Here is a 19338-nt window from a genome sequence, read left to right on the forward strand (position 1 = left end):
TGCCTTTTTTTCTTGATATCAATTCATTTGGAACTTCTAGTTGCAATTAATGAGCAACAAATGTGTTTGAAGTTCCCCTTGATTTAAAGAATTTTAAGTAATTAAATTGTCTCCTTTAAAATTGATGAATACTCTTTCGAAAGGTTGGCTATTCGCCGCCCCACTAGCATGACAGCTCCCTCCAGGCCAATGCTTGACCTCATAATCTAGAGAANTGCCCGCGCCACGCGGCGCCCCGCCACGCGCGCCCGCCTGCCCGCGCCCCGCGCTCGCCCCTGCCCGCGCCTCCACGCTCGCCACCTGTTCCAAAACTGAGAATTCATGTATGTTATAGATAAGCAGCTTCTGTAAATATTTGCTCACAAAGGATTTGGACATCATCCATTCCCGTACTAACACACCCTATTTGATTGCATATATATCTCTTATTCAATATAACTTCTACATTTACACCAAAACATGTAGGACAAAGGAAAATGAACAGTGCAATCACATCCCTAATATTGCATAACATATTTGGTGGCCTTCACAAAATTAACCACACAAGAAAATTCTCGTACCGATTAAGTTATCATTAAGTATCTTATTCCGACGTACGTCGAAATAGGGCACAGATCAAACTACGAAACTAACTTTAAAAAGGAATTATGTAATAAAGTTATGGTCACCAAATAAAATAGATAAGCTGTAAACATCTCACTATCATAACTCTTCACTGTTTAATGCAACATCAAATATTCGGATCAAGAGCACGCAATGCAAACTGAATAATTCAGGTTTTCAGCTAGCCAGAAAAATGTTCACAACACTAGAGAAACTGAATCTGTCAAAAAAACTTGAATAAAAACCTAAACCTCACTCTTCCATATTTAGCCATAAATGATCAAGCCAGGAAAAAAGTGTATAAGACAAAACTAACAATGGGGTTTACAAATAACATCAGCCACAAGAGGGAATAAAAAAGGTAAAAAAGGAAGGAAAATCGAGGAGAAATAGCCCAAACAACCTGACGCATGACAAGATTCACAACATGCTCTTTTCTAAAGTTGATTGCCAAAACTACTCTCAGAAAAGCCGGAGAAATATCAACAAACAGCAATAGCACTCAGACTTCCTCAATAGCACGATGCCGCAATCTCTGTTTTATCAGTTTGAAAAGGTATACAGGGAGAAGAAAAATATATCTCAGCCGCTCACATAAAATCATAGTCATCCAAAGCATCATAGGCACCCCCAACTATGTCATCATCTACCTTATCAACATGAAGCTGCTTCTTCTTCGGCCCTGCAGAGTTTGAGATAATCGATGGCATGAAATAAGTCATTATCCAGCTTGAATCCAGGTTTTTATCTCTAAACTTATCCAGACTCCTGATATAAATAACAGTGAAATAATTTTCTGATTCTAAATCCACACATGCATCTACTGAAATAGACAAACATATAATATTAGTTGGGTGGAGCAACTATGCTTTCAGAAGCACAATCTCTGTTGTAGTTCCACTTTTTGGAGTATAAGACTAGCAATAAGATCAGCCAGGATTTAACAGGAGATTGAAACAGATGTCGCATATGGTCTGTTCATCATGATTGGAGGAAACAAGTGAAAAATATCAAAACGAAGAGGGTCACGCCATTCCCTGTCACTTCTCTGTACGTATCCAAGGAAGAGGAAGAAGCAGAGAACCCACACTTTTACCTTCATTTTGTTTTCTTTCCGGTTTCCTATTTTTGTCACTCATTTGAAAGAAATTGTGCCCCATGTTGCGTTTATTGTCTACATTGGGTTTCCATCTAGTTTTTCTTCTCGTGCGGTTTTAGGTACGTAACATAAGATGAAGCTTTATTAGCCTACGTCTGCGAAGAAACTGTCTTATCTGTGTTTCTAAGACTATGGTTCCACTTACAATGAAGATTGGTGGTAAGATTCTGGTATTCTCAGACAGATCGAGACTGAAATATGGTCTAGGACTTCAATTCTGTTTTTTTTTACTTAAAGAAGGAAGCTGTAAAAATGTCAAGAGGGGCAACGGACCGGACAGACATGTAAGGTCAGTCAAAGAATTTCTATCTACTGCTGACTTAAAGAAACCAGTGCCTCCAACTCACTCTATTAAGTTGCAAGGTGATTAGTTGATGCTAATCTCGAAGCAGACTGAATGCTTAAAAGTTTTGTGTTTAGTTGATGCTAATCTTAGGTTTTGTGTTGCTCAGATCTAGATCGTTCCACGTTTTTACATCCAGTTTCCAATTTCCAGGTTTAGATTGTCTCAGATTTTGGGCTGTAAAAGCTTATTGGTCTAGCCCCTGGATTGATCATTTTTCAGGTCATTTCTGTTTAATATCAGTTTTCAAGTTCATTGGTCATTTCAGAAGCTCCCAGTATCATCTTATCTTGAGTTCCAATTAGGACTGCTTTCGGGTTCGGGTTGTTTAAAAGTTATCACAGATAAAAGTTGTTGACTTCTCAACTCAGGCTGGGTCAGGTCAGGTCAGGTTTCGAGCAGATCAGGTTAGCTTTTGTCACTTAAGTATGCAATATCAACATCCCTCTACTAGAAAGGAAACGTTGATATAGATATTTTTCAGTTGCTGTGTGATATGTATCAGATTCTGTATTCAGACCTATAAGGAGGCATGTCACATTATATTCTTACCCAGCTTTTTCTTGCCCGCGTTAGCTTCCTTCTCCGCTTTGAGTTTCTCATTGGCGATCGCTGTTACAGAGGAAGCTATGTCCTTAGCATCTGCAGCTTTCAACGAAGTCATGGAGAGCCTTATGACTGCTTTGAGAAGGCCTAGATAATGAAAGCTTTTCTAACAACAAGAAACAGAACAAACATCAGCTCCTAAAACAAGAGGTTCTGGCATAATAAGCAGCAATTAAGAAATTAACTTAAAAATTAGCCAAACCTCGTAGTGCCGAATCTTATGTGAGAGAAGCTCTGCATATTCCAAAAAGTCGCTCTCTGAGTTGGGGATAAAATTATCTAGAGATTTTTCATCACCTCTCTTGGCAAACAATTCTGCAGTCGACTTGTAATCAGCTTCTTCCACGAGCCTTAAGATACCAACTCATAATCAGCAGATGATGCAAAGAGATATTAAGAACTAGCAATATAATTGCAGTTAGCCAAATTGGTGCTAATTAAGAATGGTAACCTTCAAGCCTCTTTAGTAGAATAAAAGACAACACAATAAAAAAAAAAAAATTAAAGAAAAAAGAAAAGATCTTACCGTTGCTGGCGAAGTTTCTCTGCAATGGGATCTATGTGAACTTCATTTGCAACTTCAATAGACTTCGTTTCAGGCTGTTTTCCTTTTCCTTTTTTGGTAGCGGCTTTACCGCTAGGCTTTGACACAGTCTTTTCGACTACGGCCTCTGATTTCGGCACCTATAACCAAAGAAATTAGTGATGCCAAAACAGCCACCCAACACTACTTAAAAAATTCAACTTGTGGAACTCATGACAGCTAAACTTCACGTTCATCACAAAAAGAGAGAAAAAACAAGGCAATTAGAACTTGCCATATCAGAAATTGCTGATATGAAAATTATCCTTATGATGTGATGGACATTAAGTGGGTGTTTTCCCTAGCTTCTGAAAAGTGATTTTGGGTCCAAAAGTGATTTTCCGCTAAATTGAGCATTTGGCAATGTCGTTTTCAAAATCTGATGCTAATTTTTAAAATCAGTTTTCTAATTTTCGAGGTTCAAAATCAGAAGCAGCTAAAACCTGCTTCTTGAAATCTGCTTCTGATTTTTTATTCAAATTTCAAATTTTTATTTTGATTTTATATTCAAATAACAAGTCATTGCAGTATTAACATGAGAACATCAACAACAAAGCTAGAAGATTCCTATAATCACTGATCTAAAAAATAGATATCAGGACAAGAAAAGACCAACAGGAACACGATTAGTGCACATGATACTACTAGTTTTTAGTACTTGCACTAAGCCTTAGTAAGAACCAACAAAATTTTACAGAACAAAAACCGGGTATGTCCTAGTAAATTAAATAAGTAGATGCCATGATTGAGATAAAAATAGTTATTATACAGTAATCTTGGTTAACCCTGTTTGAAGTCCTAGGGCAATATTTGTTTGATTCCAAGTTCTAGCACTTATATATCTGATTACAAATTTTGTTGAATCCAAGTTCTACTACATTGTAGATCTGATTCAGATTTTGGATAGAAAGCAACCAAAATCAAGCACAGGAAAAATATAATCTGCTGTTCAGCTGTTATCTTTTTGTGTCAACAAAGAGCCAAACAAACAGGAGCTCTTTCTTGTATCCAATTTTTCCCCTAATATTTGTATACCTGCTTTCAACCCCCATCGAAGGCAATACAAAACCTAAAATAAGACATCAAACATCCTCAAATCAGTGGGAACTTATGCCATTACTCAAATAATCCCTTTGTTTAACCTTGAACCTCCTCTTTGAATCTAGAAAATCCAAAATGAAAACTTACAAAGAAAATGACTCTTGTTCTGACCAATACATATCAATTAAAAGAGAATTGAAATTAAAGGAAACATTCAAGTACTGACATACTCAGGATTTGCTCTATTTTTTAATAACTTTTCAAGAGCACAATATCTATGAAAATTAACCCTGCTCTTAGAATTTAGAAAATTTCAAAAATGCTAAAAAACTTACAAAAAAATAACCGTTGTTCTGATCGATACGCATCAATTAAAAGCAAATTGATATTAAAGCAAATGTTTAAGTAATGACATGGTAAACTATCTAGGATTTGCTGTATTCGAACAACTCTGTACGAGCATAGTATATACAATATATTACTTTGGGAAGAAAGGAAGGAAAGGAAACTTGTTTCTTAAAGTGGAAAGCTTCACCTAGAAAGGGGAGGAGGCATTTGAATGCCAAATTAAAACCTAATATCCAAAGAACTCATATAAAGAGGGAGGGATAAAAATGTTACGAGAATAACTTATGATAATTTCACCTGCGTGGCATTTGAATGCCAAATTAAAACCTAATATCCAAAGAACTCATATAAAGAGGACGGGATAAAAATGTTACGAGAATAACTTATGATAATTTCACCTGCGTGGCCTCTTCTTCATCTTCCCATGACTCCTTAACATCTTCCTCTTCTACATCTTCATCAGCCCACTTACTTTTTGGCTGTTCAAATTTAACAACAGGTACTGTTGGCTCAAAATCTTCTTCGTCTGAAACAGAAATAAACATATCATTAAGACACAGACAAACAAATATTAGGACACTAAGAACACATTGAAAAGCATTCAAAACTATTTCTTTAAGCCTATAACCATAATGTAGAATCAGAACCAATCATGCCACCATCTATGAAAATTTTCGATCATAGTTTTTATATCAAAGGGAAGAATTATAATAGCTATTTACAGTGGGTTGTGCAGATCAGATTTGATTATAAATTCATATTTACATATAATGGGAGATTGACATGATTGTTATATAACGAAAAACCAAGGAAAAAGAAAGTGATCGAGTTAGAGAGCTATGGAATCACATGTGTAGACCAAATCCATCAGCTCTTAAAGCCTACGATTATTCACTAAGTTAAGCTCATACTTCAAGAATTGTTGTGATAAATAATAACAGACTTTCTAGTTCTCTTTGTATTCTACAGGCAAGTAAGACCCATGACCGGCAACTCCTTGATTTTTCTTCTTAAATTTGAATTATTCCACCCAAGGATTTAAATGTAATAGCACGGAATCATGCCAAAAACTTGTTGACACAGTACGATACGGTGAGTGTCGGGCAGTGCCGATGCATGCTGGTCACAAAAATACATATGTGCCGACACATAATGACATGAAATATTTATTTTCTTTAATAACAAAATATTCTAACTGTTTATTACATATCTTTATCAAATCTTTTGAACTTTATTAAGAAAACTACTTACTAATTTAAAGAATAGAGGATTTTGAGCTGTACTATTCAGCACAGGGACTGTATCGTGCCGACATCTTGTTAGCACGATACGGCACAGTAGATATGGCTCGTGCCGATGGGCGCTTAAATTCTTGATTCCATAAGCTAATTATGGAATCTCTTGGCACCTTAACTGCCATCAACTGCTATACCAAGAAACAAAGGCTGTTGGTACCCTAACTACTCAGATCACTGGCTAGCAGAAGAATAACTAAGTACTCAGGATAGAAATAAGGAATAAGAAGGGAACAGGTAGGCCTCGATTCAGGGCTCTTGAAGTAAGATCCCGGACGGTGACATTTGAGGTGAAAAATTGAATATGAAGGCGAGAAGAGATTAACGAGAAGTGCAAGAGAGATCAAAGAATAACACAACAATAAATCAGGCAAGAGAGACCATTGCTTGTTTGCAGAAAATCCCAATTTGGTGCATAAAATAAATAAAATCACACAACAAAGACCACGGATCTGTTAATCAAAAATGAATAGCTATTCCGAAAAAAGGGGCTGCAGTTGAGGGATTCTCTCATTCTCCTTGCACTTATATTTCTTTGTTACGTATCCAAGTACTGATATGGGTAGAGATAAAACCTATCAAATTATTTATGCTTCATGAGACAACACGCACCTATCAAAATCATTCTACTACATTTGCAGATTTTAAGAAAATGGACTCAAACAGTTTTAGTATAGAGGGATCACAATATTTAAGAAGATGAGATAAATTCAAATGTAACAGATAACGGAATTCGAGTCAAAAAACGTAAAGCCACATAGGAGATTCACCATATAGTAGATCTGTTCATTCTCAAAGCCAAACACTTATCTAATTTGAAGCTGATAAAGATTGAATCTTACACAACAAAAGGTAACAATTAAGCACAGAAAAATAAAAATAAAAAAAAAAGAATAAAAAAACATAGATAAAGAGGACTCACCCCAATCCGCCATTCTTGGCTCTACCGATCCGATCTAACCCTTCTTTTGGAATCGTTTGATAGTCCGGATGTTGGATCAGAAAGAGGAAGAAGAAGAAGAGAAATTCACCGCCGTTTTCTTGCGGCGGCGATCGATGGCACGCCGCCGATGGCACGGAACAATCGGCGGAGCGCCGCGGACCGATCGAAGGGGATTAGGGCACGAAGGGATCGCTTGTCGTTAGGGTTAGGGATTGGATAGAGTTGGACAGAGGGGGAAAGGGGGAGGAGATTCGGCGATTGGGTTCAGAATTCAGATACGCCTCTCTTGCTTTTTTCTTTTTTTTTTCTTTTTTTTTTTTTTTTTTCTACCGGCGTAAAGTTGTGCGGGGAAAATGGTTAGGGCTCGCCGACTCATCCCACCCAAGTACGGCTCCGTTTTGGTTCGGGTATAAGTAAGAACTAGTTATACCGAAAATAAATACAAGAATGAATTTTCATAAGAATAAGAGTATTTTTTTATTTGGATGAAAATATGAGTATAGGCTGTAACTAGAAAAATTATGTTTGGATGAAAATCTAAATATAAGATGAAATAGTTGGTAGTTATAGATAGAAAATAATAATTTTACCTCTATAATTGAATTTAACATTTTAAACTAATAATTTTAAATTAAAAATTTTAACTTTTAAATTTTAAATTTTGAAATTAAAATTAAAACTATATTTTAAAATTTAAATTTAAATATCAAAATTTTAAATTTAAGATCAAATTTAAATTTGAAAGATATAAAATATAAAATTTTAATTTTAATCTAAAAAATTAATTTAAAATTAAAATTACAAATATCAAATTTAATTTAAACATTAAAATTTATAATTTAAATTATAAATTTAAATTTTAAAAAACTAAATTATAAATTTAGAAATTAAATTTTAAATTTAAATTTAATTTAAATTAAAATTTCTCTCTCTCTCTCTCTCTACCGCGGAGGGTGGAACAAGTGCTCCACCCCTTGTTCCACCCCAATCTTGGTACAAGGGCCTTGTACCAGGTTGGGGTGGAACAAGTTCCCCCCCCCCCCCCCACCAAATTGTGTTTGGGTATAAGAGGGGGGATAATCCCCTTATCCTCCCTCTTGTACCTATTCCAAACGGGGTGTTAGAGTTTTCCGTCCCCATAGTGACTGCGTCGAGATTCTTCCGTTCAACAGGGGTAAATTGCACAATTGGTTCTCAAATTATAGTTCTGACACTTTGGTCCTCAAACTTTTATTCGCCTATAATTTTTTGCTCAAATTTTTAAAATTATTATTAGAATTAAATCCTACAAACTACTTTAGTTTATTAAATATTTATATAAAAAACTATCTAAGCAAAATTTTAAAATTTAATATTTTAAGATAAAAATTAAAAAATTAAAAAATATATTTTAAAACCTTTAAAAGCTAAATAAACTTAGGTTCAAAGGGAGCCCAACCCTAGGAGTTGAGATAGGCCTTACTCGCTTGGGTTTCCAAGAGAGCTAGGTCTAGGTTTATTTTGTTTTGGTGAAAATGGAGAAAGATAAAATTATTTTCGGCCGTAAAAAGCCACTTTTGCTGTATGATTCGCCATAATAGAGATACAGTTTAAACTTAAGTTACACAACACAAAATAATCTAATTGATTTTGCCCACCCTAAGTGGAAGCCAATTACGGCAAAAAAAAAGTAAAAAAATAATAAAATAATATAATGGGTAATACTAACTATATCTATACATATATATATTTATCTATATATATATATATACATCTATAGTATCTACAAATATACAAATATATTATTTGACGTTTATTGAAAGCCACATGGCAGCCTCTCATTCCTCCCCTTTCTCTCCTCTTTCCTCTCCTTTTTCTTCCCTTCTCGATCTTATCATTTTCTTTCTTTATCCCCCCTCCCCTTCCGTCTCCCTTCTCGATTTTATTCCTTTCTTATCTCTCTCCCCCCTCCTCCGATGTAGCCTCTCCTTTCTCCTTTTTCTCTCCTCCTCGATCTTATCCCTTTCTTACTTCACTTTCCGTTCCCCTCCTCAATCTTATTCTTTTCTTACCACTCTCTTCTCCCTCCTCCGATGCTATCTCTTTTTTCTCTCTTCTCCCTCCTCCTTTTTCTTTCCTACTCGATCTTATTTCTTTCTTACTTCTCTCTTTCCCTTAAAAAATTATAATAACATATCTATATATAATAAAAAGAAAATTTACTATCTTAGTCGAATCCATAAAAATTTGGGGTCATAACCTCGCATCATATACTATAAGAAAAGGCAATCTTAGAGGTGTTTGTATAGAGGCGGTTCTTACAACCGCCTCTTACAACCGCCTCTAAGTTGTCATGTCAGAAACAGTCTGGAGATGGTTTTTAAAAAACCGCCTTTAGATCTGTTGAAAAAAAAAAAAAACTTAAAAAAAAATAAATATAAACCCCTATTCCTTTTTCCTCCCTTTTTACCCCAGGAGCCACAAACGCCACCTCTTCTCTCTCTCCTTCGCCTTCTTCCTTACACCGGACTCATACGCCGCTGACGCCCTCTTTCTCCTCAACTCCTCTGCTCTTTATGGCCTTGCTCTCTTCTCCACTCCGACCGCTCGGCTCACCCGTCATCACGCTGACCCCTTTCTCAGCCTCGCTGGCCCCGCCTAGGACTTCTCGTCCTCACCGACCTCTTTCTCGTCCTTGCCGACCCCCGACTTTGGAATACCTTTTTCCTCCGCCTCAACCTGTTTGGCAAGACTCAAGATACATTTAGAATAGAATCTCAGTTGTTTGTTGTTTACCTATTATGTCTAAGATTTAAGATTTAGAGGGCATTATCTTGTATCCTTTGTATCGACTCCACAAGGAATCTTACTAGTTTGGATTTCAAATATAGTCTTTACTAATTAGTAAGGTATAACTAAAATAGTAAGTGGGATCCTTGTAAATTACTTTTATTAGAATAACAGGTTAGATGATAGAAAAATATGTAGAACTCATGATTTGCATATATAAGCCTTTTGCAACTTGTTAATCACATCTAGCATGCGGATGTTGAACTCATAAACTTTATTATTGCACTCTATTTCATATTAACTACATATGACTATTTATCTATTATATTAAATATAAATCTTATGGATTTTGATCTAGAAGTTAGTGGTAAGTTTGTATAGAATAAAGTCAAATTAAGTGGTAGCTTGTTAAAACATATAATAGGGCAAGCCAAATAGGAAATCCGCTTGTTTAAACTTTAAAGACGTAGATTAGGAAAGAAAAGAAAACGACTAGAATATTAATACTTTGATATTATGTTCCTAACCAAGCTATCATACTGAATGAGATTATCTATTTTTTATTTTAATGACATTCGAACCAAATGGTATTAACTAATTAAGACATCATAAAGATAAATGTTTGATATTTTTAAATCATAATGTCTAGCTTTTATGTTGAAAGTTATACAAATTTATAACCAGAAATTTTAGATTAATGAAAGAATATGTGTGCATATGCTTCACTTAGCCATCATCATCTCATTATGTGGTTGCATGGCAAAGCAATAAATCAAAGATAAGATAGTTTTAGGTATTCGAGCCACAAGAGTTAAAACTACACTTGTTCATACTTCAATACATTAGTATCTGAAGAATATTCTTCCTATTCCGCATTGGCCTGTAAACAAATGAACCTTCTAGCTCTAGCTGGTAATGTGTTTTGACTGTATGCCTTGATATACAATGAAGAGCACATTTTCTATTTGCAATTAAATTATTACAACAACCAACTAATTGCCTCGAAAAAATATTTATATAATTGAGACTTTCTCTATGCCTTATAAAGCAAGATTTGTTAGTATCAGCTCATATTTGGTAGTAATACAATATTTTTTATGAGATGCTATACTTTATATTTCTATTTGAAGAATGTTAACTTTTGCATTACAATGCAATAGCTACCTCCCGAAATCGTTGCTTGTCCTTCTTGTAATGATATTCTAAATTGATGTGAGTATATTCTTTCATAATTCCACAAATATTTGTTTCGATTACTGTGGCTATGTAGATATATATTTGCAGTTTTGAAATTACATTCACATACTATCTAGAATTCTAAGATTGCTTAAATAAAATTTGGCATGACATTTGATTCTAAGCTTGGTATTGCATATGTGTATTGTTACAAAACCATCAGTATAGTTTTACTTGTATTTTAATTTGAAATTTTCAAATGAAAATAATACTTAGATATTCTTACTGGCTTTCAAATTTGGTGCCTTTTGCTCTGTTTGTTAATTTTAAAGTAAAACTTATAGCCTGACTTTTTTCTCTCTCAAATTTTGTACTCGAAGGAAGCGAGACATCTTTTGTAAGTAAAATAGGGAATCACCGCTAGACACAAGGACATCACAAGTTCTTCCCCAATTTGGTCCAATATGAGTTTAGCCAAGCGTCTCACCTTCCCACATTTCGCTCTCGCAACTTAACCCACACACGCCGCTCGTGTTTAGGTCCAAGCTTCGCATCATTGCATGCCATGAAGGGCACTCATGGACATAAGTCCTTCACCGTATCACCTCATGCACCCGGCAGAGTCCACGGCCTTACCGCATAGGCGACCTACTCGCTCGGTTCAATGGCATACACCCGACAAGCCACCCCAGTGTGCATTACAAGTCAACATGATTCCCAAGTCCAACGACTTCACGAGGCACCCCGCGATTTCTTTTGACTGATTTGCTAATTATTGATTTTGTTTAACCTATTGATGAAAAGAGTTTCAATTTTTTTTTTCAAAAAAAAATAATATTTTCAACTTAGTTATCAATTTTCTAAATTATTAGCATTTTTGTTAATCGGTGTAATGTGATATTTATTGGTGTCTTTGTAGTAATTATTTTTATTTAATTTATTATTGGCAGAAATATATAAATTGTTATTTTGCATTTTTATGAAAATTCACATGCTTGACTGATCATATGGTTTTTGGTGATTAGTAATGAAGATGGGTACTACAATGAAAAGTTTAAATTTCTATCCGATTATCCATTCAAATCTTCCAGCATCAAGTAATATTTTAAACACTAGTTCTATCGTAAAATCTTAAAGGTGATTGAATTTTATACTACTTGATACTTTTTAGATTGCAGGTGGCAATTATCCGAATGACGCATCTTCAAACAATCTCTTCTCGAATGTAAGTCATGCGCTTACAACTGAAAAATATCTTAGAACTATTTAAATTTTACATTCTGTTGAAAATTTAAATATATAAATTTTGACCAATTTGCATAAAAAATCCACAAGTTTTGAGCTTTTGCAAAACTGGGTCGTTTTTTTCAATTTTGCAGATTCGATCCTAATTTTTAGTAAATTGACCAAAATACCCTAATACCTTTTTCTCAATCCTTTTTTTTTTCTCGCGTTTTTTTTTTTTCTCGCTGAAGAAGGCGACGGAGGCGAAGGTGGAAACGGCCCTCATCGTCTTTGCACCTCACGCCCTCACCCTCGCCGCCGCACCCCTCGCCCTACTCGCCTTCGACCCCACCGAGGTCGCGTTGCGACCCTCTTTTTTTTCGCTCTGACCCTCTTTTTTTTTTTCACTCAGTAGGTACAGTCGACGATAACCACGACCTTCCCACTACGTCTACTGGAGGCCAACATAGTGAGAGAACAGTAAAATATGCGATAAATGTAACTGAAGGTAAATATACAGGAAAGTAAGCTGAATAGATAAATGAATAACTTGTTATATATGGCATGCATAGACAAATATAAAGTAACAGTAAAGGAAGAACTACATGTCATCTAAAGATCAACTTAATTCCAAACCTTTCTTCAATTTCACATTCTTCAACTTCTTCTCCTTCTTCTCCTTTTCTTTCTTTGCAAAAAAAAAATTCAGAAAAAATCTAGAGAAAGAGATAAGTTTGAGGTTCTCTTAGTGGAATCCCACTTTTGCAACTTAACTCACTTATTTTTTGATATTTGCACTTAAGTCCCTCGTAATAGAAACTTGGCCCAATTCATCTATTTTCACGTCAATTTCGCGCCAAAACAATTACACCATCTTTAAGCTCCGTGCTCGCACGCCAACGAGCATTCTACATTGCGTTCAAAAGACAAATTAGTATTTCACATATACCTAGTGTGTTGCACCAAATAATTTGAGTCATTTGATCCTATTAATTGACCTACAGGCTATCGAATAGGCATGAACCATAACCTATACAGTTTTATCCCTTACAATTTGGGGAAAATGAGAGACGATTAAAAATTATTGCCTTGATAGTTTTGATAATTTGTTGACAATTGTCTCCACGAATGCTGTAGGGGTAAATACAATGCAATGCAAGTGTAAGAAGCTTGAGCAATTTATAAAGTGTATTTAATTTAATAAATCAAATTATTCGAACAATATATTTAGATTTACTATTTGGATATAAAATTTCAATTAAAGTATTAAAATTTTAAATTTAGTAATATATTTAGTCAATATTTGAACTTATATTTTTATTAAAAAATTTGGCCAAAACCTAATTAAAACCTTTATACTATATTATCCTTTTAATATATCTTACATCAACAAAGTTTTTATTATAATTTCTTATAAAATAGAAATTTGAATAATTTTGTATAAAATAGAAATGTGAACTCAAACTAAAGATTTGAAATCTCAATAGATTGCATAAATTATACTGGACGATATTTTAAATATTTTTTGTATTAAAATAGATTCATAATTGACTAAATAAACTAAAATTTAAATTAAAAAATTTAAGCACAAATAAAACTTCAAATTAAATATTTGAAATAGTAATATTTTTATCAAACTAAAACATAAATTGGAACTCTAATTTAAACTTTTAGATCACAAGCAGTTTAAAAAATTTATTTTTTAATATTTTTATGCAAAAATAAAATTTCAATTAATTAAAATGTGAAATTTGAATAAGTTCAACTTTGAATTCAACTAAAAAAAATAAAAATAGCAACACATCTCGTTGAATAAAGTACAAATTCTAAGTTGATTTAAAAATGTGAAATTGTGACCTATTTAATGAATTTATATTAACCAACTTTTTATTATTTGTTATACTAAGATAAATTTATAATTAATTAAATATATTAAAATCTGAGTTTAATATCTAAGCTTAATTTTGAATTCGAATAGAAATTTAACGTTTCAACTTATCTAACAAATTAAATATTTTTATTTTAAGTCAAATTGATAATTTTTTAGTAATTAATGAAGAGTATAGAACAAAATTTGAATGAAGAGTTTTCTTAGCAACAAAGATAGGATGAGATAATATAAAATTTGAATTTTAAAACAACTAAAGTTTAAGTCACAATTTGAACATAGAATTTTATTTCAAATATATAAATAAAAGTTTCAATTCAATTTTTAAACTTATACTTTAAATTTAACCTCAAGGCTAATTATAAATTTATAATTGATTAATTTCAAAATAAAGTTTATCAAATAATACTACTTGGTATATATTATAATTTCATATATACTACTATACTAGTGAAGGCCCGCGATTCGCGGCGGTAAATTTACGGAATTTCTAAAATATTTTGAATAGACTATTCAATATTATTTACCAAAGTTGGGATAAAAGTATATAAGAATATATTTCTATGTTTCTGTTGTTATTATTTAAATTTTTAAATTTATGTTTATTTTTTTTAATTTTCAAATCTAATTTTAAATTTTAAACTTCAACATTTTATATTATTTAAAATTTTAAAAAAAGTGGACCCACATGGCCCCCCAAACTCGGGGAGCCGGCGGGTAGATAATATTTCAGTAAATTAATATATATAATTTTTAAACTGTTAGCATTCATAATTTGAATATAAAATTTAAAATCTAAAATGTAGGATCTAAAATTTAAAATTTAAAACAGTAAAATTTTAGTTTTAGTAATTAAGGTAAAATATACAATTTTAAATTTTAAGTTTTAAATTTTAAATTTTAAAATTCAATATTTTAAAATATCACATATTAAATTTTTATTTTTATTTTTATTTTTTGTATGTGATCCACAACCCTACAAAATAAAAAAAAATTAGAAAAGAAAAAAAATAAGAAAAAAGATTGTGGGTCCCACAGGGAAAAAGAAAAAAAAAACAGCGCTCCACGTCGGCTCGCGCCTGCGCCCGCTCCCGCTCACCCGCCCGCAATCCATCGAAATAAGGAGATATTCAATTTAAAATTTAAATTTAAATTTTAAATTAAATTTTAAATTTTAATTTTAATTTTTTTTATGTGATCCACAACCATACAAAAAAAAAAGTTAGAAAAGAGGAAAAGAAAATAAGGAAAAAGAGAGAGAGAGGGGTGGGTCGCCCGTCCGCAGCCGCTTGCGCCTGCGCCCGCACCCGCGCCCTATCACGCTTGCGCCCGCGGAGAGAGAGGGGGGAAGGGGGGAAGAGAGGAAGAGAGTTTAAATGTAAATTTAAATTTTAAATAATAAAAATTTCTAAATTTTAAATATTTAATTTTAAATTTAGATTTGAAATTTAACAATTTTAAACTTAAATTTCAAAATTTTACATTTTAAATTTTAAAATTTTTAGTTTCAACTGTAGAAAATTGAATGTTAAAATGTAAATTTAAATTTAGCTTTAAATTTTAGATTTTAATTTTCATGTAATTTTAATTTTAAAATATTATATTCTATGTATATAATAAAATCGGAGAGATAGAGGAGGGAGAAAAGAGGAGATAGGAGGAGAGGCTGAGAGGGAGAGAGGAGGAGGAGAAGGAGAGGGAGGGAAGGGAGAAGGCACCATTGCGCAGATCCGCGTCGCCTGGTCGCCATGTCCGCCGAGCTCCCTCGCTGCGCCCGCCGCGCTGGTCCACGCTCGCGCACAAGCGACCTGCGCGTGCCCCAGCTTGCGCCCGCGCGCCGCACCCCGCCCGTCGGTCAAAGCCCCCGCTCTGCCTGGGGAACAGGGAGACGAGAGAGAGAGAGCTGAGTAGGAGTGGAGAGAGGAAAGAACCACGGAGAGGGAGAAAAGAGATAGGAGAGGAGAGTGGAAGAGAGAGAGAGAGAGAGAGAATGAGGGGTAATCGGGTCGCCCTCGCCGCCCGCACGACGGGTGCGGTCCGCGCCGCACAGGAGTCCGCCCGGCCTTCCTCTCATTTCTTTTCTCTCCCCTTCCTCCTCCCCCACCTCAGCGGCCCCCCACGCTTTCTCTCTCTCTTTCTCTCACTCTCACGCTTCGTGCTGCGGCGCGGGGCGCAGGTCGGCTGGACATTGCAGGCTCCCCGCCTTTCTCTCTCTCCCCTCCCCACCCACCCCTGCTCTCTCTCTTCCGCCCGGCTCTCTCTCTCTCTTCTGATACTGACGTAATGCGCGGTACAAAGTCTCATCTTACGATCTGTCTTCCCTCGTCTCCTCTCTCTCTCCCCCCCTTGCTCTCCCCCACGTCCCGCGACCCAGCCACGCTGGCGCCTGCTCGCGAGCATTTGCCGCCGGTGCCGTCGCCCGAAAAAACGGCAAGAAGGGGGGCATGAGAAGCTCCATCACTGTAGGCGCACAGTAAAACTCAGGATTCGTTATATTATATATATATATTATATAGTATTATATGAATAATATATATATAATATATAATATATATAATATTAATATATATTAGGCTAATGCTACTATCTTCTATTAAGATTAGGAAATTGTCCTACTTCAATTATTCTTTACGATCTCGAGATTACCGATATCCGATGATCGGTAGCCGTTGAAGGTTGATGCTTAGAGTATTCTAAACATATCTAGAAACAAATTTCCATAAAATTTTGATAATGTCTATTATTGGTGATTTCAAAGTGTGCGTAAACATCAGAACAATATTTTGACGACCTATATGATCTGTTTGCTTATTTATACGGTGCCGAGCAATCCACATGGCTTGAATTGTTTGATAAAAAATTACTTTCATACTGCTATTTAGATGAATTTTGATAATCTCTGATTACGAACTGAGAAAGCCAACCTTCTTTTTAAGAAGGTAATCCATTTATGACCGTCATATTTTCAACTCTTAAGATAAACTGACTATACTGATTTTTAAATAACTTACAAAATTGTTTCTAAACATTCTTTAATTGTGTAGATCAAACTTTCAACGGTGCGCTTATTAATTTAATTCCGATATTGTCAATCGACTTGATTAGACAGGGTTCCATCCTATTAATGAGGCATAGTAGCCGGGATCCCTAAATATATATATATTATATATATACCTTTGTCGTTACTGGTTGTTGTTTCTGGTTTTAGCTTCGAGTAGTGTGATCTTTGGGCTGCTAGCTGCTTAAAATAATTAAAAATTATTTAAAATTTATTTAATGTATCTAGTTGCCAATTGTCAAGATGTATAATTTGTTTATAGGGCTTCTTTTTTGCAAATAGCCCCCTGAACAAATTTTACTCCAGGAAAATAGCCCGTGCCAAAAATTATTTGCAGAAAATGTGCCCTGCCTGCACCGCAGTGCCAACGTCAGCGCCACGCGCGGCAGCGCGCCGGAACACGGTGAACCATTCACCGTGTTCAATATAAAATTTTTGTATTGGACACGGTGAATGGTTCACCGTGTCCAATACAAATACCCCAACAATGACTAAGTTGGAGGTATTTGTATTAGACACGGTGAACCATTCACCGTGTCCAATTATTTGTATTGGACACGGTGAATGATTTACCGTGTCCAATACAAATATTTCGATCTTAGCTATTTTGTATTGGACACGGTGAATCATTCATCGTGTCCAATACAAAAACTTTGTATTGAACACGGTGAATGGTTCACCGTGTTCAACTTAACCATCTGGCCCAGCCCCGCCTGCGTGGCGCTGACGTGGCGCTTGTGTGGCGGGGGCAGGGCCATTTTTGCAAATAAATTTTTGACAGGGCCAATTAAAAAAAAAAAATTTGTAAGGGGGCTTTTTGCAAAAAAAGCCATATAATGTATTTTCTACCAAATAAATAATACCAAATAATACCAAATAAATAATCTATTACTATATACTAAAGTAGAACCCTTTATGAACCCTATGTGAGAAGCTGACACGTGGCTTTCTATATGCTTGCCACGTGTCAAGCTCAAATATAGATTTTTACTATATTATTAAATTCAAATGGTAGGTGGATTAATGAGATATTTGAGAAATTCACAAGTATTACGTTGCGAAAGAATTGGCGGGTGCAGATATTACGCGTGGGAAGGAAAATATTTGAGAAACGCGTAGATAGAAAATATGATATAAATGCGAGGGTAATATTGTCATAAAAAGTAACAGATAATTTTATTTTCAATCATTAAATAAGATCTAATGGCAAAAAATTAATATCTTTATAATGCTATTAAATATTTATCTTTATTTAGAAATAAATTATTACATAGTTAATTATTTGAAATGATTGGCTCAAAATTACTGGATATAAAAATATTAGTAACAAAGGATAGAGACATTTTTCCTAACGTGGCTTTCTATATGCTTGCTACATGTCATCGTATCTATTCTATTTACTATATAATTAAATTCAAATGGTATGAAGTAGATTTTATTTCAAAGTCACATTTTCCTAACGTGACTTTCTATATGCTTGCCACGTGTCATCATATCTATTCTATTTACTATATTATTAAATTCAAATGGTAGGTGGATTAATGAGATATTTGAGAAATTCACGGATATTACGTTGCGAAAGAATTGGCGGGCGGGTAACGGATATACCGCTTGAGAAGGAAAAATATTTGAGAAAGTGTAGTAGAAAATATGATTATAATGCCGAGGTAATATCTATTACTAATAACTAAAGTAGATACCCTTTATGAACCCTATGCTGAAGAAGCTGACACGTGGCTTTCATAAGCTTGCCACGTGTACAGGCCAAATATAGCATTGTTTACTATATTATTTAAATTTCAAATGGTAGAGGTTGGATTAATTGAGATATTGAGAAATCACAAGTATTACTTTGCCCCGCAAAGAATTGCCGGTGCAGATATTCGCATGGAAGCCGAAAATATTGCAAGAACGCGTAGATAGAAAATTATGATATAAATGCAGAGGGTAATATTGTCATAAAAAAGTAACAGATAATTTTATTTTCAATCATTAATAGATCTAATGGCAAAAAATTAATATCTTTTATAATGCCTATTAATATTTATCTTTATTTACGAAATAAATTATTACTAGTTAATTATTTGCAATGGATCTGGCTCAAAATTACTGATATATAAAATATTGTAACAAAGGTAGAACATTTTTCCTACCGTGTGCCTTTTATATTTCTATGCTACGATTATCTATTATCCTATTTAATATAATATTAATTCAAATGGTATGAAGTGGATTTTATTTCAAAGTCCCTTTCTCCTAAGTGACTTTCTATATGTTGCCACATCCTCTCAAACAACAACCT

The 19338-nt window shown here is 34.3% G+C and overlaps 1 protein-coding gene across 1 annotated transcript; it reads right to left on the bottom strand.

The window, feature by feature from the left end:
• LOC109713098 (eukaryotic translation initiation factor 3 subunit J-like) lies at positions 701–7248 on the bottom strand. Its single transcript, XM_020237060.1, has 6 exons — positions 6901–7248; positions 5082–5209; positions 3238–3395; positions 2914–3061; positions 2658–2817; positions 701–1285 (listed from the first exon to the last, which is right to left on the bottom strand). The coding sequence occupies exons 1-6, from the start codon at positions 6911–6913 to the stop codon at positions 1194–1196; spliced, it is 699 nt and encodes a 232-aa protein (XP_020092649.1). The 5' UTR covers positions 6914–7248; the 3' UTR covers positions 701–1193.

Source organism: Ananas comosus, linkage group 7, assembly GCF_001540865.1.
Source record: "Ananas comosus cultivar F153 linkage group 7, ASM154086v1, whole genome shotgun sequence".
NCBI classification, from domain to species: Eukaryota; Viridiplantae; Streptophyta; class Magnoliopsida; order Poales; family Bromeliaceae; genus Ananas; species Ananas comosus.